General features: G+C 47.5%; 1 protein-coding gene across 8 annotated transcripts in view; it reads left to right on the forward strand.

Moving 5' to 3' along the window:
• Window positions 1–27,402, forward strand: part of HECTD4 (HECT domain E3 ubiquitin protein ligase 4) — a 4,298,785-nt gene that overhangs the window by 632,126 nt on the left and 3,639,257 nt on the right. For all 8 annotated transcript variants that reach the window (XM_069619495.1, XM_069619492.1, XM_069619493.1 and 5 more), the window contains exon 18: window positions 894–1,018. In XM_069619495.1, the coding sequence (XP_069475596.1) occupies window positions 894–1,018 (125 nt within the window). The remainder of the gene's footprint in view (window positions 1–893; window positions 1,019–27,402) is intronic.

Below are 27,402 nucleotides of genomic sequence, written 5' to 3' on the forward strand. Positions count from 1 at the left end.
TGTATTAACTGTTTAGATAACAGTGTTTTCCTCTGCTTTAATCTATTAAGCAATACTCGTACAAGTGATTGGTAACATTGATGTGTTTGAATTTTCTTTATATATTTTAAATTACAAGTGTTTTTTTTACAAGACAAATCTAGTTTAAGGCTTTTTCATTTAACAATATTAGAATTGGCAATTAACAGCTCAGCCCTGTACTTTAAAGTTATAGTTTATAATTTCATGACCACATCATACATACCTTGCTTTATTTTGCAAAGTATTTTAAAATGAATTCCCATTAGTGGTCTTCTCAAAATGTACTCTAAATTTTCTAATTCCATGGACTGTATTCCTATAACCACCTAGGCATGCATGGTGTTTTCTTGAGTTTTTATTTTTTAAATTAATACAAAATTGACATCCTTAACTTCCAAGTCATCTGATGTTTGGTCTGTTTCTGTCTCTGCGCATTGTCTTTCGGTTAATTATATGTATGCTGTCAGGATGTTCTATGTTTGATGTTCTACTGGGTGCATATTTTTCTGGTGCCACTACAGTGCAGTTCTCAAGTTAAAACTTTCAGTTGCATCCCCTCTAACAAAACAACAATATCTTATGAATAAGGAGGAAAGGGGACAATAGACTAAGCGCAGGACTAACTACAGTGATTAACTTGCACTTCTATGCCCAACCTTTTATTTCAATGTCCAGCTATCAAATCCTGATCTTTTTTGACGACTTCTCTCACTAGTAGACTGTTTACCACCTTGGTCCTTATTTGAACTTCACTATAGAGCCTACAAATTAGTTATCCCATTGCTTTCCTTATTTAAATAATGAATGCACCCATCTTCGTTTTTGTCGTGTTTACTGTAGTAATGTATAGCTGTATTATGATTTTCATCTAGGAGCTACAGACCAGCATTTTGGGACTTGCTACCCAAATCTTGACCGGATGTGACGAAGTGTTAGAAATGCTGCAGCAAATCACAACTGTGCTCATCAACAGTGACATTGATGACCGAGAAATACGGTGAGGCTTGTTTATTATCGTTTGCTAGATGAATACTTGCTTTTTTAAATTATCTTATTTATAACGATTTGGCAGATTAGTCACTTTTCATAATCTAGTTAGTCCTCCAGTATTGGCTGGCAAGTAGCCTCTTGGGATTGTATTAGTAGTTGTTGTTTGTGAGTGAGGCTCTTACAGAGATAATGCCTCTAGTAAGCTTTCATTTGTTTGACTGTTTGCTTTCAGTACTGCATGCGTACCTCCTCAAGGCAGTCACGGTACAATTGGTAGCAAAACTTCATTTATTTGCAGGGGCAGTCAAATTATATGTTGTGTGTTGTCACAGATGGCCTCAAGAACACACCAACTCTTCAAGTCAGTCCAAGGGTTTTTATTGTTGGAATAGTAAAGGGGACTTGCTAAGGGACGTCCCTCCCTAATCCTTGCCTGGATGGTTCCCTCCATAACCCGGGCATCCCTCAACCCAAACCTTGTCACTAGTGATCGGTAACCCCTACTATCAAAAGAGTTGTTGTCTTAACCACTAAAACCTTGCTCTGGAAACAATCTATGTGGTCCTTTCTCTAAATTCCCAAATATGATGTAACATAAGGGTTTTTGTGCCGAGGACACAATCCGGCTTCTCTTGGACTTATCCTTGCTTGTGCTTTTGTTCCTCTCCCCATGTCTCTCTATTGCTCTCCCTTTACATACTACCCCTTGTTACACTACTACTACTACTCTCCCCTCTCTACACTACTAATACTACCCCCCTCTCCAGACTACTACTACTCTCCCCTCTCCACTACTACTCTCCCCTCTCCACAACTACTCTCCCCTCTCCACACTACTACTCTACCCTCTTCACCCCTTTAATACTCTCCCCCTCATCCCTATTATATTACACACTACTACACTCCATCCACACTTCGATGTCACCTTCTCATTCACGCTCTAATCTCCCTCTATTATTCATACTGACTGCCCTTGGACGCACTCTCAAACCAAAGTACCGCTTTCATCCACCAATCATTACGTCACCATGCATACGCCTTCATTAATGATCTGTCATGGTCCTCTGGTCTGTCTTTTCACTGCTTTGTCTCTTGGTCCTCTTTCTCCTCCCTTGACCTGAATAGCCTACACGTTCCTGCTTTCTGTCCCCTTTTTTGCCCTCCCCTTTCCCCTCCATTGGCTCTCACTCACCGGATTCCCTGGGCCAGCCGCTGTCTGTCCTTTCCCCAGGGGAGGTGTTACAGACGAAAAGTATGCATTAGGAAGGATTTTCTTTTTGCACATTTCACTCCATAGACTCCTATTATTGAAACAGCTTGATTTGTACAGTGAATATCCCTGATGACTGGTTGGAATGAGAGATTCATGATTAATTTGCTATATATGTGATTTGTTCATTTTGATTAAATTTGGATTACTATGTGAAAAGTCAAATTAGTGACTAACACATAATAACAAAATAAGAAAATAGATTCCTATGACACCCTCCCCCACCTTTTTGCTTATTTTTGAACCCTGTCTTAACTTTTTTTTCAAAGTCAGTAACGCCTTATGCTTTACTTCCCTTTCCCGATTTGCTCATACTTATGGGGAAACTGACTAGTCCCTAAGACTGTCAGTACTGAGAAAATGTGTCTCTTTTGGGAAACATCACCTTACTGTGCATGGCAGTTTGAAATCTTTGTATCTTTAGCACTTTTTGCCTTCTTTATTACTTTTGACCTCATGGCTATTTTGTTACTTTGACAGCGTGCCTAAGACAAGCTGGTGGCAACTGTGTGATTTTTACTGTTTCTGAGATATTTTTCTTGTGCAATTTGCGTTTACCACAAATCTATCCTCCTGATGCTGGCGCAGGGCTTCCTAAATTAGACCAGGGGGGGTGGGGGGGAGAGGGGGGGTTGATCAAGGCACCTTTCGAATGGATTGTGTCCTCAGACGTATTCCTCATCAATGATATCTTCATTTCCAGCTTTAGCTGTTTTGGAAAAATTTGCTGTGCATCGAGATGTCTACTCGATGTCCCTCTAGGGCTTCCATCTCGGCTGACGTCATCGTCAAGTACATATACCATACGCAGATCTCGTTGGCTTCAGTTCCGTTTTTCCACGAATGCGATTGCTTCAAGATTAACAGCGTGCTTCAGTTTTCTTCAAAATCGTATTGAAAATGTCTTGGTCTTCTGCTCCGAATACTCTGAAAAATGCACTTAAAAAAATGTATAAAATGCAGCGAAAAGATGTCGATCACGGACCCCATAAGATATGCCTCTGGTGCCTGTGCGTCGAGCATGTAACAGACGACAGTTGATCCTGTCAGTCGATGACAGATAGGCCTTGACCCCTTAAGTGGCACGCTATTATGCAAGTCTATGCAAAAAGGATGAGCATACTCGTCCTTGGCACTAAAGAGCGCAAATCTAAAATTGCAGTGGGTACGAGTGTCTCCAAATCCCTGTCCACTCCATCTAAATTTGTGTCATCCCACGAGTCGAGAGATTCCTCTCCTTACAAAAAAAGATCGAAGCAAGAATCACACTCAAGGAGCAGACAAGCGTTGTCTTCGAAAAAATCGAAGCAAAGGCACGGATCACCTTCGACTTCCTCAGAAAGGAGCGTAGTCTGTCCAACTCAATCTTCCTCTAAAGAGGAGTGGGAACTCTTTAGGGGGAAAATGTGCAAAATCTTCGAGGGTCAGGCCCAGACTACCTAGCAGCACAAGAAAAGTGGCCATGCTACAGTCGATGACGAGCATGACGCCAAGGCGAAAACCTGCACACCCTCGAGCCCGGCTCATAAGCCGAAGACTACTCAAGGGTTTTTGAGTACTCGACGAGATGAGAAATCGGCGAGGGCAAAGTCCCTCGAAGCACAAGACAGAAGTCAAGCCGTCGATGCCACTGACGTCGATGCTATCAACGCCTTTGACGTAGATTTACAAAAAAAAAAAAAAAATTGACGCCGATTGTAGATTCTTTAATGCCTTTACATCAAAAAAGCCTTGAAAAAGGTTTTTAAATGTTTACCTAAAAAGGTTTTTTCAGGTCCTTGACTTCAGTATATGAGTGCTATGAAAACTGTGATGATACACCTCCATGTGGTCTCCAATTGGATACCCCTAGTATTCCGAAAAATACTAATATGCTTTATTTCCGAAGATAAAAAGGGTTAGGGAAGTATATGACACCCTACAGACAGCTAGTGGGGTAGACACTTCCCCAGAACTAGATTTTGGGAAACCAAACCCAGCTGATCATGCAGCTGCATCCTACAGGACACTAATGACCAGAGTGGTGGATTTCCTGGGATGGAGTAGATCAGCTTCTGCATTTGAACAGGACAACCTGACTGATATATTGGACAAATGTCCTCCAAAATGACCCTATTTTTCCATTCCATGTGACACTGCAACTAAGGGTTGCGGCAAACTGGCAGGCTCCTGAGTCCAGCCCTGCTGTAAACAAAAATGTGACCAAATAAATCCAGGCCATTGTGTAGCGATCCTAGCTACCTGTCAATTCATCCTACTCCGGAAAGTCTAGTAGTACAGGCACCTACATCTGCCTTCAATCAAGCAGCGTACCCAACCATGCCCCCAATAAGGATGACAAATGCTTTGATTCTTGGGCAAAGAAAGTCTTTTCTGCTAGCAGCGTGGCTTTTAAGTCTGCTAATTCCACATGTGCCCTGGCAAAGTTTACATTCACCTTGTGGGACTGCATAGCAATGGCAGCTGATCACATCCCTGAGGGTGAGGAAAGAGACTGCTTCATGAACCTGATAAGGGATGGCAAAGAGGCTGTTAGGGAGAATTCTCTGTATAGGTTAATTTCCCAAACCTAGTGAGTCCCCCAGCAGCTTTGCTGGATTTTTGGGGTTTTATTTTTTCTCCTGCTAAGAGTGAGACTCTTTTTCTCCCACTCTTAGGCATGATTTGAGAATGTCCTTTGACTTTGTAATGTGTGTTGTGGGCTATGGGGTCTTTTACTCCATAGGGCTTCATGTGTTTTTGGTAAGTGTGATACACAGCACCCTCAGTGCAGTAGCACAGGGTGTCATAGTGGCCCCCAAACATAGACTCCATACCCTGGGACTCTGACTACTGTCTCCCAGGGCATGTAAAGTCACCATTGACTTTACTAGTCTTAAATTGTGAACAGAACCAGTACCAACCATCATATTGTGGAAGTACTGGTAGGGGGAATTCGATTGCCCCTGGGTCTGTTTTTCAAGCGGGCACTGTCCAATCCCCCCTTGTCGAGTTTCTGGCTGGTGGCAGTGGTTACCACGCGAAATATTCCACCGGAATATTTCCTACGGGATTTCCCCATTCATTTTAAACGCACCACATTTTTTGGTGCAATGTTCAAGATACCGCCGGGTTATTTATTTCATATTTATTCCCCGGTTGGGTCTTTTTGCCAGGACTCGGTTTTAAAATGGCGTTTGTGTTCGCCTCTGTAATTCCAACCCAAGTCGAGCCCTTTGTTCCACTTTTGGCGGGCTTCTGCACAAAAGCCTCCAAAAGTGGTGCCACTCTGTCTGGGTCTACAGGATGTGTGGGAGGGGGGAATAGGCACCCTGGACTGAGTTGCCTCGGCAACTCAAGTTACACTCTTGTGTGATTGGCCCAGTGGTGAGCCGCCCGGCTCACCACTTAGCATGTTTGAGTGACAGCTAGGACTGATGAATGGGGGTTTTCTGCATAAAAGCAGGGCTTTGGGGACTGGAACTTCAGAAGTCGCCATAGGACCTAAAGAAGCCAAAGAGGGAGAAGCTGAGCCGACCTGCAATGACGACACCACCGGTGGAGCCCCGCTGAACCAAACTCGCCACTTCCAAACGACAGAGAAGATCTTCTTCCAGGAGAGTCTTCTTCCTTTGAGCTGGTGGGGTTAACCAGTTCACCTTTTTTCGCCTTCCTGGATCGTCGAATCGCCCTTGCCAAGCACCCCGGCGGCCGGGTAGCCACGCTTCACCACTACCGTGAATAAAAGGGTAGTACCTTTTAACCGGGAAACTCTGTGGCTGGTTTCTTCCCTGGCAGTGCAACGACCTCCAGCTTTCCTCCACGTCAAGATCTTCTCTTCCCCTGGACGAAGCCCCGACTTGCACGCGCTGCCAGGAACAACTGCCCCGCTGGAGCTTTCTCACCATTTCAGGTACTGTGTCCCACCTGGTCTCCCTTGCAACAGACTGTTCAAGGTGTCACGTAAATCCTTGACTCTCTATCCTGGGGTGACCTCGGACCCATTAACATTACCTTTCTGAACTGATCTAACTCCTTTTGGAACTATCTGCAAAGACTTTTAAAGTGTACTTCAACTGTGTGATCTTGGGCACATTCCGCCTTGCTTTCCAAGAGTGGGCCTGGCCTATGAACTTTTTGCTCTACAGTAAACCCTGCCTTTCTTGACTTGCTGTGGTTCTTTTAAAAGTGTTGGTATTGTGTGTTTTCCTATTTCTGCCTTTTTTCTCCCTTTTTAAATCATTGGAGTGCCATCTGTGGTTACACGCTCACCTCTGTTTTGCTAAATAAGTGGTGTACTAACCTAGACTTGTCAAATAATTAATTGGGGAGGTGTATATAATTCTAGTGACTGTGTTTGAACTTGCTTGACATATTAGTGCCAGTGTATTTTTTTACAAGTGTGTTTTTAAATAAATAATTATATACTTTTATACCAAAGCTCTGGTCAGTGTTTGCTTGTGCTACTGTCTTTTGGTACTTAATGTGTATACTGCCTAACTCTTCTTGAGAGAAGTCTGACTGCTCAGCCACAGCTACCAGGTAAATCTGGGTGGTACAGACTGCTACCAATTGGGTTTACTGCTAACACCTGTAGTCTTAAACTTTTTCCAGTGGTCCCTAAGGGGACTGCACAGGTTTCTGCCTAACAGAGGCCATGTGTGAGTCTCTGCAATCAGGTCTGGGCACTGCTGACAGCATCAGCACGGCCATGGTGGCAAGCACTGTCATATGCAGATTTGCGTGGTTGAGGAAGTCGAGTTTTGCACCTGATATACAATCCTGACTTCTTAACATCCCCTTTGATGGCTCCCATTTATTTGGAAATAAGGCTGATGAACGCCTTGAAAAGCTGCAGACCTCAAAGGCAGCAGCCAAGTCCTTAAGTGCTGCAGTCAGGCAGCTAGAGCTTTTTCACCACAGTTGATAGTCTTGGAGGGGTAGGTCTTTTTGCTACTACTCCTCAGTTGGAAGAGCCAGAGGACAGGTTGGTCAAAGAGGACAAAGATGATTCGCTCGTGGTGGACGAGGGAGAGGTGCAAAGTCCTCCCAAGCAGCAGCGTCTTAACCATTAGCTGCTGCTTCAACCACCTCAAACCACTCTCAGGTCTTGACTCCTGACACCCCGGTGGGAGGCAGACCGCCACAGCATCTGAAAGAATGGCGAGGAATTACTTCTGATGCATTGGCACTGGAAACAGTAGCCCAGGGTTACCACCTCCCTTTTATTCAGAGAAATGTTGACCTTGCTATAGAAAAGTGCTATAGAACCAGTACCTGGTATGGAGAGGAACAGAGGATGTTATAATCTCTATTTCCTAATCCCCAAGGAGGACTGAGACCCATCTTGGACTTGAGATACTTTAACAAGTTCCTCAGGAAGGACAGGTTCAAGATGGTCACACTTTCTCAGATCCTTCAGACCCTCCAGCTCCTGGATTGGATGTGATCATTGGACCTTTGGAATGCTTACTTTCACGTCCAAATCCATCACAAGCACACAAAGTACCTGAGGTTTGTCATTAGCGGTTCTCATCAGTTTCGAGTTCTGCCATTGGGCTGACCTCCGCCTGAGGATTTTCACCAAGTTAATGGCAGTGGTGGCAGAACGTCACGGGAGATGGGGGATTCAAGTCTACTCCTACCTGGACGATTGGCTGATCAGGGGACGTTCGCTCGAACAGGCCCAAGAACATCTCAGTATTACTTGCCCCTCCCTCCACAGACAGGGCTTCTCCCTCAATTCCAAGAAGTCTCACATGATACCTTCTCAGAGACTCCAATTTTTTGGAGCAGTACTGGATGCATCCTTGGGAAAAACCTCGCCACCTGAGGTGATGGCTCAAGACATTTTGCATATGGTCACCAAGTTTGAGTGCCAAGTGTCTTCCGGCCTTTGACTTTTTGAGATTCCTCTGCCTCATGGCATGTTGCATTTTTCTGGTGCCAGAGGCTCGCCTGAGAATATCCCTTCGACGGGCTCTCGGAATACAGTGGTCCCAATTCTCAGGCAGGATGTCAGACCTCCTTTAAATTCCGAGCAGATTCTCACAGGACCTCCTCTGGTGGGCCGGCGAGGACAACATTCTGAAAGAGCTTTTTTGGCAACCATGGCCGGAGATAACAGTAGCGACGAACGCCTCACTCACGGGGTGGGGAGCCCACACCAACCATCTGGCAATCAGCGGTCGTTGGACTCCATCATAGTCCAAACTACACATCAACCTTCTGGAGCCAACTGCAATCAGACTAGTGCTGAAGACCTTTCTGCTCTTTCTGCTCTCTGTATGGGGAAAAAATGTCCTGATAATGACGGACAACACAGTGACCATGTACTACCTCAACAAGAGAGCGTCACTATCACTGTGCAGAGAAGCAATGTAGCTCTTGCTCTGGGCAATTCAAGGAGGAGTCTATCTGCAGTTCACCTAGCTGGAAAGGAGAACATGGCGGCAGACACTCTGAGCAGGTAGAGCACAGTCTCCCATGAGTGGGAACTAGCTCAGGACGTCCTTCAAGAGATGTTAACCCTTTGGGGAAGCCCTCACATAGATCTGTTCGCGACCAGTATCAACCGGAAGTGCAAACTGTTTTGCTCTAGGGAATTTGCTCCAAGAGGAGCTGTAGGAGACATGTTTGTAGTGGACTGGTAGTGTCCACTCCTGTAAGCGTTTTCTCCAATCCTCGTCATTCCTCACGCCATCAGGAGGTTGAGAAAGTTCGGAAAATCCATGATCCTAATTGCCCCGAATTGGGCCAGGAGGACATGGTACCTGGACCTTCTTGACATGTCCATCTGCCCTCCAATACGTCTTCCACAAAGAGAGGACCTTCTCTCGTGAGATGAAGGTTGGATTCTTCATCCAGAGGTGAAGACACTCAGCCTAAGAAGCTGAGTTACAAGGATTGGGACCTCCCGGATGACGTAATGGAGGTTTAGCTTTCGGCCAGAAGGCCAGCAAGAAAATCCCTATACTGCTGCCGTTGGAACAAGTTCTGCAGCTGGTGTAGGGAAAAGGATGTGGACCCTTTTCAATGCGATACACCTACGGTGTTATCTTTTTCTACATTTGGCAAATCTGGGGCTCCAGATTGGAACAATCAAGAGTTATCTAACTGCGCTTTCCATATTCAAGCGCACCTCGGAAGAGGCATCCTATTTCAAAATACCCTTAATTCCATTTCTTAAGGACACTGAAATGTGTTTCCTCCTACACCATTCCAAGTACCAACTTGGAACCTTAACTTGGTTTTAAAGTTTTTGACTTGCGCTGCTTTCAAGCCACTCCATTCCTGCCCTTTAAGACTGCTAATTTACAAAACCATTTTGTTAGTAGCGTTAACATCAGCCCACAGGGTGAGTGAGTTATAGGCATTATCCTGTAAAACTCAGTTTACCACTCTTTACAAGGATAAGGTTATCCTTGAGGCCAAACCCTTTCTTCTGCCGAAGATTGTCTGATTACAATGTAGCACAGACAATTGTGCTTCTGGCTTTGTATCCTCCACCTCATACTGGCAAGGAAGAGAAAAGATTCCATAGACTCGATCCTGGGAGAGCTCTAAGCGTTTATATTTCGAGGATGGCAAAGTTGCGACTGCACATTCAACCTTTCCTTGGATATACAGGACACAAACTAGGTTTGTCAGTCCCCGAACAGAACCTATCCAGATGGATCATACTGGCTAGTTAGGAGTGCTACAGGCTAGCTGGAAAAGATCCTCCCAGAAGGTTTAAGGGCTCATTCCACTAGGGGCATGGCAACTTCTTCTGCCCTTCGGAGGGGAGTTCCGATAAAGGACATCTGTAAGACAGCTACCTGGTACACCTTCCACACGTTGACAAAACATTACTGTTTGGACACTTCAAACAATGAAGGAAGATTTGGGAAGGCAGTACTATGCTCAATTCTGGACAAACAAATCCTCAATTCTTACTCCCTCCTCCAAAAGAACCTAATATTGCTTTGGGAGTTTATCGTAGATGAGGAATACGTGGAGGACACAATCCATTCGAGGAACAAGTTACTTACCGCTGTTAATGTTCTTTTGACTGGATGTTCCTCCCACGTATTCCTAATCGCCCTCCCTACCTACCCCACTGTAGAATTTCCAAGCTTTGGACCTTGCGCTTTTTTAAGGTCTGATAATTTAAAGGTACTTATCAAGGCCGTTAATTCTGCATATGTTGTCAAAAAAACCAGAACTGAAGCCAACGGCTCTGCGCATGGAAATATACTTGACGATGATGTCATCTGAGATGGAAGCCCCCGAGGGACATCGAGTCGACCGTCTCGGCACACAGCGCCCTCTGCCGAGAGAATTATTTTGCCAAAGCAGCCAAAGCTGGACATGAAGATATAGATGAGGAATATGTGGGAGGAACATCCAGTCGAAGGAACGTTACCAGGGGTAAGTAACTTATTCTTCCACGGACGTCGATTTGCTCACACACCATCCAAATTGCTAATCAAGGGAGCCAGCCTCCTCAAAGACGCACAAGGCCCCTCTCTGGCATGTCTGGCCGTGATTGCTGGGGCCACCGTGCCAGCCCCATGAGTCGTCTACCTACTGCTTTACTTTTTCGAGTGGGCAAGCACTTTTCACTGTTTTTACTCCTCTGCACGCCTGGCCCATCTTTCCCTTCAGTCTGAGCCCTTGCCCAGCTCCTCTGCCTCTGTCTATAGCCCTCATTGAGCTCTCTTCGAGCACACACTCCTCTTACCGCCATGCCACTGGACCTGGTCCAAAGGCAGCTTTTTCCCCCTGTTATATTTCAACCTGTCCAACACTTCTGTACCTCAACTTTGACTACAAACGTGGCAGTTCCTTCCGCTACGTCTGTACAAGAATCTTTCAAACACTGCTACTGTACTGTACCACTTGTGTGTGACTGGGCCGCCCGCCCTATCCTACATTTGTGCATTTCAAATCTAGCTGCTTGCCGATCTGTGTCCGTGCCAACTCTTGCTTTTCGCTGCTTTCTCACTTCCCCTAATCTGGAGGTACTTGCACTTGTGCCCTGTTCTGGTATTTCTTTTTTATGCTCTTTTTATTCTGACCTAGCTGGCATCACCTACATTGTTAGATTTTGCTATCTGACTAGACGTTGAACCTAGATGCTCATATTCTCTGGTGTGCCTCCACTATTTTGTACTGCTTCTTAGTGCTGTCTGGCAATATTTGAATTCAAGTGTTCAGGTGTGCTGTCCAATTTTTAAATGATCTGTAAATCTGGGCATGTCCAGCATTCTCACTGATTTTGTCTACCTGGCCGCCTAGTGATATTCTATTGCTGCATAGTTATTCGGTCACTCGCCCCTGCTATCCTCTGATTCCCCCCTCCCACACCCCTCCTTGTCTCTGCCCCCATGGTGCACTGAATCACCGATTTTTTTCAAACTGCTTCTCCACCACCTATCCTCCCTCTCTCCCGAAGTCTGGAAGGAAGACACTTTAAAAGGCAACCCTGGTCTGCCCATTGCAAGCACCTACATCAATTCTTCCTCCAGACAGACTATCACTGACATACTCTTCCGTCCCGTCCCCTTTCCTTCATACTGCATGGGCGTCTCTTCCTAGGGACGGGAGACGGAAACTACTTTCTTCCCCTTCAAATTTAGAGGCGCGCGGTGGCATAGCCCTGGGGCATATGCTACCCTGACTCCACCCACCACCGCTACACCTCAGTCCCCTTTTCCGCGTCGACGGGAACAGGCCGATTTCACCAGTGCTCCTGGGTTTGGCTTCGGCCTTGTAATACCACGCGCTCTTCCCCAGATTCTTCTATCTTTTTGTCTTCTTTTTATCATTCTGGTACTTGGTCCTCTGGCGTCAGGCTCCTCCCCGGTGCATGTAGACTTCAGCGGGCTTCAGCAGGTGTCCTGCCTGTGAGGGGCTCTGCCCTAGGTCCAACCTCCACGCTCTTTGCCTCCGCTGTCTTGGACCCGACCACGGCTGGGAGAGTTGTACAGCGTGCGACGCACTGGCTCCACAGGAACTGAAGAACAGGCTAGCTAGATGGAGCTCTTTGAAAGGTCGCCTCCAGAGGACTTGAAGGACCTTGTCAGACAGAGATCGAGGCCCAAGGGAGGGCCACTATTTTCCATCGCACCCCATAAGTGTGACTTACGAGCGGGAGGAACCTCTCAGGTTCTCGCACTGGCACATGTACCGAGGCTAATCCAGCTACTGGCCTCACAGCCGAGGGTCATCAGATCCTTCCGGAAGCGGTAATGAGGAACTGCAAGGTTCTTTTACTGGGTATTCCGAGGGACAACGCCCTTGTACAAGCATTATGTCCAAGACACCTTCATGCAGCACTACCAGCGACTCTGAGGTGCTGAGTAGGCCTCATGCTCCACCACCAAGAGTCTTGGAGGAGGCCGGGCCCAGGGAGCCAAGCACCACAACTTTGGCACGCAGCTCAACAAAATGGCCGCCATGCCAGAGAACATGGCCACTCGTCCGATGCCACTCCTAGGAACGGAGCGGGTGGGAGAACGAAATTCAAGGTGTGACTGGTGTCAACAAGGTACGTGACCTACAGTTTATCCATCAGCAGCGCAGGGCAGGTTCCCCCTGCAAACCAGACAGTGCGCTCCGGCCCCAGCAGCCCCAGCCACTCTGTCAATATCATCTGCCAACTCTTCAGCCTCCGAAGACAGGTTCTTCGAAGGTTTCCTGGCGCTGATGCAAACACCACAAATGGGGGCCATCCTGCGGGATGCAGTCAGGGACTTCCTCCCTCCGGTCACTCCACCAGCGCCTATAGTCATTCCTCCCATGGCTCTGCCACCAAAGGCCCCAGCACAGCCCCCGCTGTCCTTGCCGGCTCCTTCGGTTCCGGCTCCCCTGCCTCCCACAGTTCAGGTGGCTCCACAACAGCCTCCACAGCAACCTCCGGCTCTGGTCGCCACACAGCAGCCTGCGGCGTCCAGCACTCCCCCATCTGCTCTGGACCAGCCGGACACTCTGGTGGATACAGACGAGGAGGACCCTGACACGCTGCCATCAGCGAAGGCCTTCCACGACAGGCGTGCAGGTTTGACATAATATTTGGGCCTTCCTCAACCCAAGGTCGAGCACCCCGAGGAGGGGGTCTTGGCAAAAGTCCTCTTGCTACGACCCCCTACCTAAACGGGTATCCCGATGCAGAAAGACGCTGTGGCTTTGGCTTGAAGGGGTGGCTCAAGCCAATCTTGGCCCAACCTGTCAATCGGCACCTCAATGCCAAGTATAGACAGATGGAGGGGGATACATTCTTGTTGTCGACACACCCTCAACCGCACCCTTCGGTGATCGCTGTAGCGTCACTCTACTCTAAGCCTCAGTCGTCCTCGGCCACCTTGTCCTTGGTGCTGCTAGGCAAAGAGGAGAAGATTTTGGAGGCGTACGGGAAGAAGCTGTAGTCAAACGCCTGACTGCACCTGCGTCAGGCCATCGCGGATGCCATGCTGGCAGCCGTTAACCAGAGGCTTTGCAAATAGCAGACTTCGTTCATGAACATCAGGTGCAGAGCCAGGCACGCTTCAAGGTGGGTCTAGGAGAAGCCAAGCTGGTAGTGCAGGACATCATGGAGTCCACTGTAGCACACATCAATCCCTCTGGCCGGGCCATCTGCATTGCCACGGACATGAAAAGGACGGTCTGGCTTCAGGCTACTAAGTTTAACCCCGACATCCAGGAAAGCATATTGGACATTCCGTTTGAGGGTCGTGACCTCTTTCACTCTACCACCGACGAGGAATTAGATAAAAAGAACAGCTTGCAGGGGGCGGTCGTTCGGCGGGTTTAGGGGCTTCCAGGAATGTAGGTCGAGACAGCCTGACCGCTAGCCGAGTCAACACTAGCGCAAACAACAAAAAGGGGTGGGGGAGCAAGGGCTTGTTCCAGTCCCCCTCTAACCCTCCCTCAGCAGCTGCCTCTCAAGGAAACTAAAGCATGAGGCGTCCCTTCAGGTCCGCATGTCTCCGGTGGGGGCAGGCTTGCCTCTCATGTGCATTTTTGGCCACAGAACTTTGCGGACCCCTGAATCCTCTCTGTACCATCCACGGGGTACCGCCTACCTGTCCCTCCCTCTCCTTCCTCCCCTCCCCTCATCTCCACTCCACTTCCACAGATTGGGACGGCAACTCTGTTGGAGGAGATCCAGTCGCTCGTCGAGAGCTAGGCAGTGGAAGAAGTCCCAGCCTTCAAGAGAGGATTGGGCCTATATTCCAGGAGTTTCGCCATACAAAAGAAGAACCAGGCTGGCCTGGAAGTTGTGTTGGACCTATCCACCCTCAACCTCCCCCTCCCACTCCCCCTTCAGAAATTCAAGATGCTTACGCCAGCACTCATTGCGGAGACACTAGACAAGGGAGATTGGATGCGCTCCCTGGATCTGAAGGAGGCCTATCTACTTGTCCCGATATAGCAGCCACATTGCTCCTTCCTGTGCTTCAAGATCATGGGCTGCCATTTCCAGTACAAAGTGCTACCCTTTGGCCTCAACTCAGCCTGCAGGGTTTTTACCAGACGCATGAACGCAGTAGCAGCCTGGCTCAGGGCCACCATGTCTACCCATACCTGGAGGACTGGCTCATCAGGGCGACATCTCTGGAGGGCGTTACCCACACTTCCTCAGCACTTATAACCACACTCCACGACCTGGGGTTTACTATCAATCTCAAGAAGTCTCAGCTGCAGCCCACGCAGAACCTCACCTTCCTGAGCGAGCCTCATCTGGGATACGAGCTCCGAGAAGGTCTTTCCCTCAGAGTACAAGATTACAGCCATCAAGAGGGCCACTATGCACTTCCTTACCAGAGCAGTGACCTTGGCCTGGTGGTACCAGCACTTACTGGGTATCATGGCAGCGGGCCTCCTGGCCGTGCCACACGATACTCAGGATGAGGAGGTTACAACTGCACTTTGCAGCATCATTTAATCTGGAGAAGGGCTCCCAAGCGGAGCTGGTCAGCATACCGCCTTCTCTCCACTCGTACCTCACTTGGTGGTCCAGGGACTGCAACCTACGGACGGGCAAGCCCTTCCGGCAGCCGTCTACGCAGGTCACCATCAATGCGGACTCCTCGCTAGGGGCCTGCGGAGCCACTCTGGACAGCTACAGCGTCGATGGAGTCTGGACCTGACAGGAGTCGCATATCAACTGGCTGCTCGGGGCCATCTGGCTAGCTCGCAGAGCTTTCCTTCTGCTCATTGGGGGCAAGACTGTCCCTATCCAGACCGTCCCTATCCAGACCGACAACTCCACCAGCATGTAATATGTCAACAAGCAAGGGGGTACCAGGTCCACTCTGCAGCCTAGTGGTCAGCATGTGGGAATGGGCCCTGGAGAACAACATCTACCTCACGGCCATCCACCTCCCGGGGGAGGCCAACTTCGAAGCAGACAGGCTCAGCAGACTGGGAGCTGACAATTACGAATGGCAATTGAACGACAGTACCTACTGCAGGTGGTCTTCAACACATGGGTCCATCCTCAGGTGGATCTATTTGCCTCCTGGAAGAACAGGAAGTGCCATCATTTTGCATCTTGGCCAGGGCAAGGCCCGGCTCCTTGTGCGACGCATCGCAGATTCAATGGGAGGGCAGAACAGCCTATGCCTTTCCTCCCACACCATTGATCCTCAGGGTAATCCACAAGAGAAATTAAGCTTGTCATCTCAGTATCATTCTTATAGCTCCATTGTGGCCGGCGAGACCGTGGTTCTCGGAACTGCTCAGCCTCACGGACATGCCACCCATTCACCTTCTGCTGGGTCCAGCACATTTCTTGTCCCAGCAGGGGGGCAGGGACCTCCACCCCGCACCTCAGAAGTTAGCCCTTGCAGCGTGGTTCCTGAGAAGGTCACCCTCAAGCACCTGAGCCTGAGGGCACCTGAGCAGGCTAACCTTGAGATCATTCAGGGCGCCAGGAGCAAGACTACCAGGAGCCAATACAAGAGTAAATGGACTAGGTTATGTCATTGGGCGAACTCTAAGGAGATCCCCTTACATGCATGCTGGATGATGTGCTCTTCTTCTCGGCACACCTTGCGCACTCAGGTGTGCAGGTGGACACATGTCGCACCTATCTGGTAGCCAAAGGGACCTACAGACATTTGGAGGAGGAGGCAGGCCTTTTTACGCATTAAAAATCTTGTAAATATGACAGCTTTATTTTCCTGTGTACATTTACACACCATTTTAGAGCAGAGGGCAGGGCAAAGGTCAGGTTACTTGACAGAAACAAGAACGAGTGTTATCTAATGTAATTGCAAGCCTCTGAAACAGAATGTATTTCTCTGAAGCCTTTCAGAAAAAGAAACTGCACAATGTGATAAAAGGAATGATTTCTTTCCATTCAGTTTCTGCTGTTGATGCTCATGGTCAAACAGAAGCACTGTACATGTTAATTTTCCTAGCATTTTAGGATTGTATAATTAATAAAAATGGAAAACTAAGTTCCAATTGAGAATTAACCTTTTGTATCAAAGTATGCTTTTTTCTCCAATAAAAGCAAACCAGTATTGCACAATTGTATTTTTTAGAGTTCCTGTGCTGTGTGCATAATCATGTGGAGGCAGATAATTTTTCCACTTCTAATTTGATGTACACTCAATTATAAAAACAGTGTGTAAAATGATGAGTATGCACGGTCTAGTTTACATCCATTCAACCTTGCAGTCAATGGAGTACATTACTATAAATGGTCAGTGACAGCAGAGTCTTTGCTCAAGGTTGACTGAATGGTGTAATGACAATCACAGGTGTTATAGCCTCTCAAATCTTCTAGACTACAATAAAAACATCCAAAACCTGACTCTCCAGGAAGTGCAAGCGCTGTTCAAAAACAAACAAATGAAAGTTACATTTGTAATTGAAATAGAAACTCTGCAAAACCTGTTCCTGTGATAATCCAGACAGGTACTTAACTTTACTTAGCGCTTCATACATAGTTCATCCAACAAATAGGCACTGTGATTCTTATACCTCAGTCGATACTCAGTTTACCGACCTCTGAAGGATTTTAGCCAATAAGATAGCCAATAAGATAGCTCAGCCGATTGAGCGCTCTTTGCAGCGATCTGTGCGTGATCTGTAGGTTGCAGGTTTGAATCCTGGCATCCTTTCGAGGTTGCTAAGAGTACCGACTTGGTGATAATTGTGATAAATATGTTCTATGTACAGCGCTTTGCCAAAAGCGCTTTAGAAATAACCATTTGACCATGAGATTAGATATAGAATTTAGTATGGAGTCCTTGCCTCTACCCTATTGTATCATAACATTGGCATACCATTTGGTAGTAATAGCTCCAGGAAATTAGGCCTTTTGTTAAACATCAAAAGGCAATTCTGCTATCGAACCTCAAAACATGATACAATTCATGTTTGCTTTACTGTGCAGTTCGCTAGATTTTTGTGTTTTCAAAATTTAAATATATACAGGAGAGATGAAATGGCCAGACCCTAAAGAAATAATAAAAGGGACATTCTGTCACAATGCAGAAAGCTGCAGCATGGTAATGATTTTCATACAGCTTTTGCACACGTTGGCAGATGTCGCATACATTTTACTCCCTTGAAATCACATTTACTATCAAAGTTTAAAAATCGGGATTAAAATACTCCCACCTCAAAATATTATATGGAGCACTGGGAGAAGGTCTTCTCTTCCAACCCGATAGTCAAGAAACATCTGGCGGACTTGTTCAGGTAAGTCATGCTGCGATCCCCAGGTGGGGTCCTTGTTGTGTTATTAGTGGCTGTCCTTAAGGCAGTCTGGCTCCTATTGGGCTCTGTGTACGGGTAATTTCCGTGTTGGGTTGCTCCCTGCGGCTTCAGTGACTTACCGGCCTTGAGAAAGACCCTTTGGGTTGAAACACGTGTCGGCTGACCGAACTAGGGCACAAATGCCGGAACAGTGTTCTAAACACTAACCATTGTATTAAGTAGAATCGCTCAAAATAACATTAATAAAAGCGAACCTGTATCGCACTAACTACCGTGTTAGAAGGATTATTTATCCCGAAAATCGAAGCAAGATAACCAGGAGCAAATCCACTTCTCCTTCTTCCAGAATAATCCTTCACATCGAGACCATAGTTTATGGTCGCTCCCGAACATGTTCTCTGCACCGTAGGTTAAGATCGGAGATACTTTGCTCAGGAAAAATGTCCTTACTGGATCAATAGAGAATTTCCCATACCTTTTTTGAATTATGATGGCTTGTGAAATCAGTTGTTTGCAGCTGTTTAGGAGCCTTTTGGTCATCGGCTCATCATTAATACTCAAGCTGCTGATTGTTCCCAAGTATCTTGTCTGAGGTACTTTATTTAGCTTTTTCTCTCCGATCGACCAGCCTTGTTTGAAATGATTGATTTTTCTTCCTTTTTTGTTTTCAAGTACCAGGATTTCAGATTTGGCCGCATTGATCTCCAATCCGAGATCTTCTAGGAAGGTTCTTAGTGCTGACAATTTTCGTTGGAGGCCAATTGGTGTATGATCTAATATCACCATATCATCTGCATACATGATATGATTGATCTTAATTCCATTGATCCGCGGTGGAAAAGACTACATTTGATAGGGCGGTACCAACTTCTGATATGTAGAAGTTGAAAAGGGTTGCCCCTAATGGGCACCCTTGTTTTATTCCTCGCTTTGTTGCTATGGGGTTAGTTAGGTTTCCTTCACTGTCCAAGCGGACTTGGATGTAAGTGTCCGAATATAGCTCTTTAATGGCTTGGATCAGGCTCTTGCTACACCCCCTTCTCATAAGGTTGTTCCAGAGTGTTTCTCTGTCCACCCCGTCAAACGCATTTGCCATATCAATAAATGCGAGATATGTTTTTTGACCGGATCTAATTGCCTCAATTTTTAACAGGTTCAGAATTAACAGATTCACACCACAGCCTATACCTTTGACGAACCCAGTCTGACGGTCGTCGTAGATCTTCTCTTTCCGAATCCATGTTGTAAGTTGTGTAAGTAATTGCGATGCGAACACTTTACCTACTACGTCGAGCAGAGCTATTGGTCGATAATTTGCGGGGTCTGTGCGGATTCCTTTCTTGAAGATGGGGACAATTATTCCGGATTTCCATGTGTAAGGTACTCAACCTTCTTTTATTATTAATTGGAACACGATGTCGCAAAACTCCACCCAATCTTCTGTGTTTTCTTTCAGGTCCGCATTTGATAACCCATCAGGCCCTGCGGCACGTGAGGCACTGCTTTTTATAATGGTTGCACGGATGTCTTCTTTATCTATTGCAATTTCTCACGGGTGGCTCCACTCGAAATTTGTGGTACTTGGGGTTAACCTTTTTTTAAATAACTTTACATAATGCCTTTCCCACTCATTTTCGGTTACCATATTTGATATTATCGCTTTTTCGGGGTTCATTGCTTCATTTATTATGGCCCAGAAGCCCTTGGAGTTCCTTTTGTTTAGGGCCTTCAGCATTTGTTCGGCATCCCGTTGCACCATTAAGGCTCTATGCTGTTTATGCCAGTTAGTATATCGATTCTTTGCCTTTTTTATCAGTGTCCTTGCATCAGTCATATTTTCAGCGCCAATTCTTCTCAGGGTCTTCCTTAACTCTCTCTTTCTTGTTGCAACTTCAGGATCATATTGGTGCCTTTGGTACCTACCTCTGTTCAGAGTGGACTTCTTTTTAGTTTTGAAGATCTCTAAGAATTGTTGGTATTCAATCGGATTGCACCCACCCAACCGCTGATGTTGATGCAACGATTCTGTCACTGCCACTATGTCGGCATTCTTTACACGCAGTCTGTTCCGTCCCGGAACCACTGAGATTGGTTGTCTCCATTGCTTCCGCAATACTGGATTATCCATCATCCATTCCATTGAGACGATGTTGTGGTCACTTTTAGTTGTCTTGAACACATTCAGTGTAACAATGTCTTGGTCTAGGCTCTTTCGAGACAAAGATGTAATCTAATATAGATTTTTGTCCTCCTCGTTCCCATGTTGGCTTTGCTGGGATATCTCCTCGAGTTGTTCCATTTTGCATTATGAAATTCCTGTGCGCCATTTCGTCAAGCCAGCATTCAGATTTGTGTCTCTCCTTAAATTTCGTGGGATTCTTTATTTGATCAATTTCTAGTAGGTTCATATTGAAATCACCGCACACAATCAGTGGGGCTCCCGGGTTATCGCATTGGATGCTATCTATGGCTTCTAAGAGATCATCTTCAAATTTTTGGTGCGTTTTTGGTGTTGAGTTCCAGTAAACATTTACGAGATAGCTCCTTTTTCTCTATCTGGTTTACTGAACTTACTCTAATTGTCTGCAGAAAAGGCAAGATGTTTGATGCTGATATAATTCTCAGACCGGATGACCTTTTAATGAGAACTAGTTGGCCAGACATTGGGCGGCCTTTTTTTTGTCTAATCGCTGGATTTAGTGCAACTTCGAAACCTTCTACGCATGGTGTATTCGCGAGCCACGTTTCTTGAAGACATATCCCATCAGCCTTTGCCAAAATTTCAGGTGTTGAGTTCAAAAGGTGAGAAAAGCCTCTCGTATTCCAGGAGGCTATCATCACCTTTGTCGCTTGCTCATGGCAGCCCGCCCATCAAGAAGCCACACCCCGTGTGGGACCTCAATGTAGTGTTGGGCGTCTTGGCGCACAAACCCTTCGAGCCAATGGCGTCTGCGAACATCAGGCTGGTCACCATTAAGACAGTTTTGTTAGTGGGACTCGCCTCCGCTCTCAGCGAGATGCAGGCTCTGGTGGCCTTAGAACCCTATACCATTTTCCACCTGGGGACTCACCCGGTGTTCCTACCTAAGATACCCTCCGCTTTCCATCTAAACGAGGAAATAGTCTTACCTACGTTTTTCACGGACCTCATGGACAGGGCTCAGAAAGTCTTGCACTGTCTGGATGTCAGGCGCACTCTCTGGACAGGACCAAGGGCAACCGCAAGTCAGACGCACTTTGTCACCTTTGGGTGCTCCAGACCCAGGTATCAAGCATCCAAGACTTCTATTGCACGGTGGATGGTTGCGGCCATCAAAGAGGCCTATGAGGGGCAGCACAAGCTGCTCTCAGCTGACATACACGCTCACGCAGTCAGAGCCAAGGCCACGGTCATTGCATTCCAGCGGCAAGTTCTGTGGCAAGTTATAAGTAGGGCGGCCACCTGGGCCACCCCTTAGGCTTTCAGTAAGCATTACTGTTTGGATGCCGGCCCTAAGTCATATGCAGCATTTGGACAGGTGGTTCTTAGTAACTTATTTGCTTAAGGAGGGTCTCCTCTCCACCCTGAGGCTACATTCAGTTGTAATTGCCGATGCAGTATGGAGGAAAGGGGACAAGACGTAAAAGTAATTACAAGTTACTCACCGTTAATCCCCTTTCCTCCATACGTCCCACCATCCTCCCCCCTAATAATGCTGGTGTCATTAGGCAATGGTAAATATAGTTGACGCGTCAATAGGGACTGAGGTGTGGTGCTGGTGGGCGGAGTCAGGGTTGCACTTGCTTCCACGGCTGCGCCCTGCACACCTCTAAATTTAAAGGGGAAGAAGGTTTTTTCTGGTGGAAAAGGTTTCGTCGCCCGTCCCTAGTAAGGGACGGTCCATGCAGTATGGAGGAAAGCGGATTAAGAGTATGTTAGTCACTACGGTGTTTAACTTGTAATTTCTCTTTGCCGTTCCTTCTTCTGACCTATGGACTTCCCATGTGGTCTCTGTCCTCTCCCCTTCCTCTTCCTCACCCATAAGTGGCGGCACCAGATGGAAAGTGCTCTTGGCTCACTTTGCATCTTCCAAATGCACCATTAATGTCCATCACAATGGGACTATCATGGCCCAGGACTCTCAGCCCAACCTTCCTCCTTCTTGACGGGCGTCTTCCCTCGCTCTTCAATTCCACCCCCCCTCTCCTTTCACCCATCCATCCCTCATCTCCCCTCTCCCCCAGATGTGGCACCCCAACATGCCCCCCATCGCAAATCCTTTAAAGGGGGCAAACAGCTTCACTTAGCTACCCTACATTCTTGCTCTACTATAAACACTCCTCTGTCATGTCACCTCCTTGACGTCCTTGCTCTTACGAGGCGTGGTTCAAGGCCAGCTCCGCCACTGCTTTTGACACTCTTCTGCCTGACGGCTACATGATCCTGTCCAATCCCAGGTACTCCAGCTTGGTGGTGGAGTGGCTCTGATCTTCCCGTCATGGGTTCCTGCCTCCATCCCCACTCAAACCTACTCATCCTTTGAAAGACTAGTTTGCCGGCTCTATATCTCACCTACCTTCTCTCTTACTCTCGCTACCATCTTCAGGCTCCTCGGACCGACCTCTTCTTCCTCTCAATGTGCCGACCTGTCAGCCTCTTTTTGTCTCCTCCTCTCCTCCCTCAAACGTATCCTCTTTGGGGACTTGAACATCCATCTCGATTCTCCAGATGTGGCTACTGTTCTCTTTCGCGACCTCTGCGACACTCTTTCCCTCAGTATCCTTCCCTCTGGCCCAACCCACTCTGCCGGACACACCTTGGATTCTCTTAACTCAACAGACATCCCTCTCTCCAACCCTCTTACTAACCGTCTTTCCTGGTCTGACCACTCTCTCCTCTCTTCCTACCTTGACCTCCGGTCCCCTGATGATGCCTCCACCCGCACTGCCAGTCTCCTTCTGTCATTTAACCTATGAAGCATGTACCACTTGCTCCATTTGTCTCTTCCTTCATCCCTCCTCTGCCTCCCTTCATTTGACTCTCCTGACTCTGTTCTAGCTAACCTACATCTCTCGATCTCTAACACCCTGTACATCCTTGCCCCTGTCATGTGGATGCGCATGAAGCCTGCCTCCAAATACAACGCTTGGTATGACTCCGACTTGACAGCTTTCAAACGCAAGTGCAAAGCTGCAGAGCGGAAGTGGCAGGCTTCTAGCTGCTCCTCTGACAAACTGGCCTTCCGCCTACTCCAAAGGCAATATCATCTCGCCATGTGCTCCAAGAAGGGGGCTCATGGCCAAGCCTGTATCTCTGGAGCCACCAATAACACAGCTGAACTATTTAAAATCTGCAAGGAACTTGCCAATCATACTGCCGTCTCCCTCTGCTCTGCACTCTCTGCCCATTTTGCCGCAAAAACTCTGAACATCCTGTTCTTTGTAATCTGCCCCCTTTCCCTTCTCTCGCCTCCCTTGACTCCTCCTCTACCCCCCCCCATACTCTCCTTCTCTCCCATTGCACCATATGAGTCTTCTCTAAACAGGTGCTCCCCTGCTCCTCCAGAACCATCAAGGACAACATTGCCTCTCACGCCCCAGCCTTGGCTGACCTCTGCAACCACTCATTTGCCACTGGCTCCTTCCCTCAACACCTTAAGCACTCTCTTGTGCACCCTCTCCTAAATCTGCTGACCCTTCTTGACCGGCTAACTATCGCCCTATCTCGATCACACCTTTTTTGGGCAAACCCATTGCAAAGCTGGTCATCCCCGAACTGACTCTCGACACCAAAGTGGCTGGCTGCTTCCTTGACCACCAGTCCGGTTTCAGGGCAGCCAGAGACACCAAAACTGCTCTCCGGAACACCTGTGAAGCCCTACTCTCTAATCTGGACTCTGACACTCCCTCTGTTTTGATCCTCCTCGATCTTTCTTCCGCCTTTGACACAGTCAACCGCCTCATAAACAGACTCCAGGATACCCTAGGCATCACGTAGATGGCAATAGCGTGGCTTGCCTCCTTCCTTTCAAACAGACCATCCCAAGTGCAAATGGGTCTTTTTCTCTCTTCCACCTCACTCTTTACCTGTGGCGTCCCCCAGGGCTCTATCCTATCGCCATGGCTCTTCAACATCTACATGGCCGCTCTGGCCTCCACCGTCTCCCCTCATTTCCACTGTATGCAGACGACACACAGCTCTCTTTCAAGCTGCCATCCTCTACCCCCTCCGTCTCCTCCCTCATAGACATGGGTAGCATAGCTCAGTGGCAACGCTCTCGTCTTGGAAGCAAGATGACGTAGAGCAACACAGGGTTGAATCCTGTGTCCATGCTTAGAAACCTTTGTTATTAATCGTGTTATAAGAAACCAATTATAATTATACCTAACTGCCAGACTGCTATTCAGGCATGGTGCTCTGCCAATGATCTCTGCCTTAATGCCAGTAAGACAGATCCTTCTCATTGGAACGCCTGCTCCTTGTTTCCTCCCCCTCTCTCTGACCAGGCTCCCCTCACCTACTTGTGAGGCAAAAAAAGTGGGATCTTCTTTGACTCCTCTCTGTACTTCTTTCCACACATCACAGACCTTGCCAAGAAGTCCAACTTTCAGCTGCATCTTCTCAGGGGCATTCTACCTTTCCTCACCTTCCCCCCAGAAGTTCAATGTCTCCAGAGCCCTGGCTGTCTAGGCTAGACTACTGCAACAGCCGCTTCCTCAATCTGCCTCTTCCCTCCCTTCACCCCTTCAACTAACTCAGAATAGGACTGCAAGACTTCTCCTCGGCCTCAAGCCCAGTAACTGCATCTCCTCAGCCCTAAAATCTCTCCACTGGCTATTGGTGACCGCAAGAATCAAATTCAAGACACTTTGCATCATCCACAAGTCTGTCTGGGGCCTGGGACCTCAGCGTCGCTCCCTAAATACCTCCCGGCCAGAGTCCTTCGCTCATTTCACTCCAACTCTCTGAGATCAAACGTTTCTTCATGCAGAGATGCAAGATCCCTTTCCTCGCCTGGCTCCTCTCTCTGGAACGGTCTCCCCACCCCCAGACTTGAGCCGGATCTTCATAAGTTCTGGAAACTTCTCAAGACTTTCCTTTTATCCTCTTCCTTCCCTCCCCCCTCCCATTCTGACTCTCCCTCTGCGACTGGGGCCTGGTCCCTTCAGAGTCATACAGGGGCCAGACCACCCCCTACCAGTCCCCCAGTCATCCCTTTCCAGCATTTGACCTCTGGCTCCCTTTCCCGAACTAGCCTCCCTGTCCATCGCACTCATACTACCTTCACCCCTCTTCAGTTGGATCTTGCCGCTTGGCCCGGCCAGCGCTTGCCCGCCCCCACCCTTTGGGACACCCTACTCCTGCACTTCTCCCTCTACCCCCACACCCTATGCATTTACCACCTTGTTTATGCACTTGCACAGTATGATTGTCACAAGGCCAATTTAACTGTTTTTGTTCTACTTTTGTGATTCCCATGTCCCCCTCCACCCCCCGCACCGCCAAACCCCATCTTGTCTTGTGGCACCTGGAAACCCTTGTGTATGGGCGCCATACAAATGTCCAATAAATAAAAATAAATAAAGATGGCTAGCCCCCTAAAATGTCTGCCTTCTCAGGTCAGGAAATGCCATATATGGTAATCCCTTCCCCAGGGAACGTTACTTTCGCAGACAAGTGCGCTTTGTGTGTGTGTGTGCGCCAGAAGAGGGTGCGTCCAAAAGTGTGTTGCTGGACAGATGTGATAACCAGTGGTTGCACAAAAACAATCAGGGAATCTGATTAGGAGTAACAAATGGCCTTAAGTGTTAGTTAAGGTAACTGTTTTAACACACAAAAACACTTTCGGGAAAAGACATTTCTTGAAATGTTTCTTTTAACAATAAATGTGTGAACTACCAGAATCCCTAAGCGGAAAAACACCCTTTCCCTGAGTAGGGTGCCTGTCCCTAGGTAAAAGGTGGTGGACCGCCTATCTAATAGGGAAAGAAAAAGGAGAGCTATCCCTAAATTCTACAAGGTGTGCTCAACAAGTATGTCTCTTGGTGAGTGAACAGATATTAATCACATGGCTGAACCGCATCTACTTTCATTTAGTCAACATTTCCAGGAGGAACTGTTTCCTTGGGGCTCTAGGGCCCTGTATTCCTTTTATTGACCTTCCAGGAAGTGTCAACAGTATTTTGTAGATTGGTGGTGATTTATGGGTAAACCCAAACAATATACAAAATCTTTACAAAAAGATAATGGAAACATCATGTGTGGACTACAAGCATAGTCCTTCAGGGTATGAATGATTGGCCACAGTATGATTTTCTTTTTCTCTAAGGGGCCTCCCCTCCCCCAACAGCATAGCAGGGAGGAGCCATACAGAAAAGCCTTGCAGCTGATCCCCACCTCTGACGACTCAATCTCGAGTTATGGAGAAGTCCCCTGTCGATCATGAGGCCATAAACCTAAGCACCAGCACAAGGGTAGTTGCGCGAGGAGCATCGAGGTTCAACCTCGATTCGGAAAGGATAGACAGTCACCGTCATTGAGCAGAGTCTCTGCTGACTGGGGGAAAGATAAGTGGAACACAGGCCCCGACATAGCAAACACATACAGGTAATCAGGGATTAAAACATATAGCACCCTCCACACCAAAGGCTGTCATGTCAACGGTGAAAGACAAGACACTTCAGCCATGAAGCAAAAGAAGTTAGTAGATATCTCAGACTAACGAAGAGGAGTTGGCGGAAGGGGACAAATGTCTATCGACCAAAATATTGATGCTGAAATACTAGTTTCACCCCCGGGACATAGCACAACCCAGTCGGAGCCCCCCGCCCCTCCCTCGATACCAAAGTGAGTGGTAAATGCAGGATTTTAGAGGAACAATGATTACAAACATGGTATCTTTCATGGAGAAGCATTAAACACCCTCCAAGAGGAAAATAAGTACTTCAGATGGTGAGCCCCTTAAAAAGAGACGGAAGTGTCACATTCAGGTGGAATTTCACCCAGACCCTTTTTCAGCCAGCAGGAATTTGAGGATTCTGGTGATACATACTCGCATCAGGAGTACCAGGACCTTGACGCTGACTATTACATAACGCCTTCCCTAGATAAAGTTGCCCCCGCCCCCTTCCCTCCCCTGGTGTATTCATTTACTACAGAGGATACTTTCGGATATGCAGACCTGTTGGAGAGGGAAGCTGAACATTTTGTTATCTTTACAGAGGAACTAGATAAAGATGTTGTTTTTATATAAGACATCCTTGAAGAGCAAAAGTATCTCATTGTTTTCCACTCCCCTCTACAATTAAAAAGAGGATAAAACCATCATTGTCGCAAACAGTCTCCAAAAAACCTGTTAACCCGACGGTGCAGAGGAAATGCAAGCTGTTTAACTCTGACCCCATGGATATCGGAGGGCAAGTTGTACCCAACTCGATAGCCG

This window comes from Ambystoma mexicanum, chromosome 10 (genome assembly GCF_040938575.1).
Source record: "Ambystoma mexicanum isolate Mex_15411 chromosome 10, UKY_AmexF1_1, whole genome shotgun sequence".
Classification (NCBI taxonomy): Eukaryota; Metazoa; Chordata; class Amphibia; order Caudata; family Ambystomatidae; genus Ambystoma; species Ambystoma mexicanum.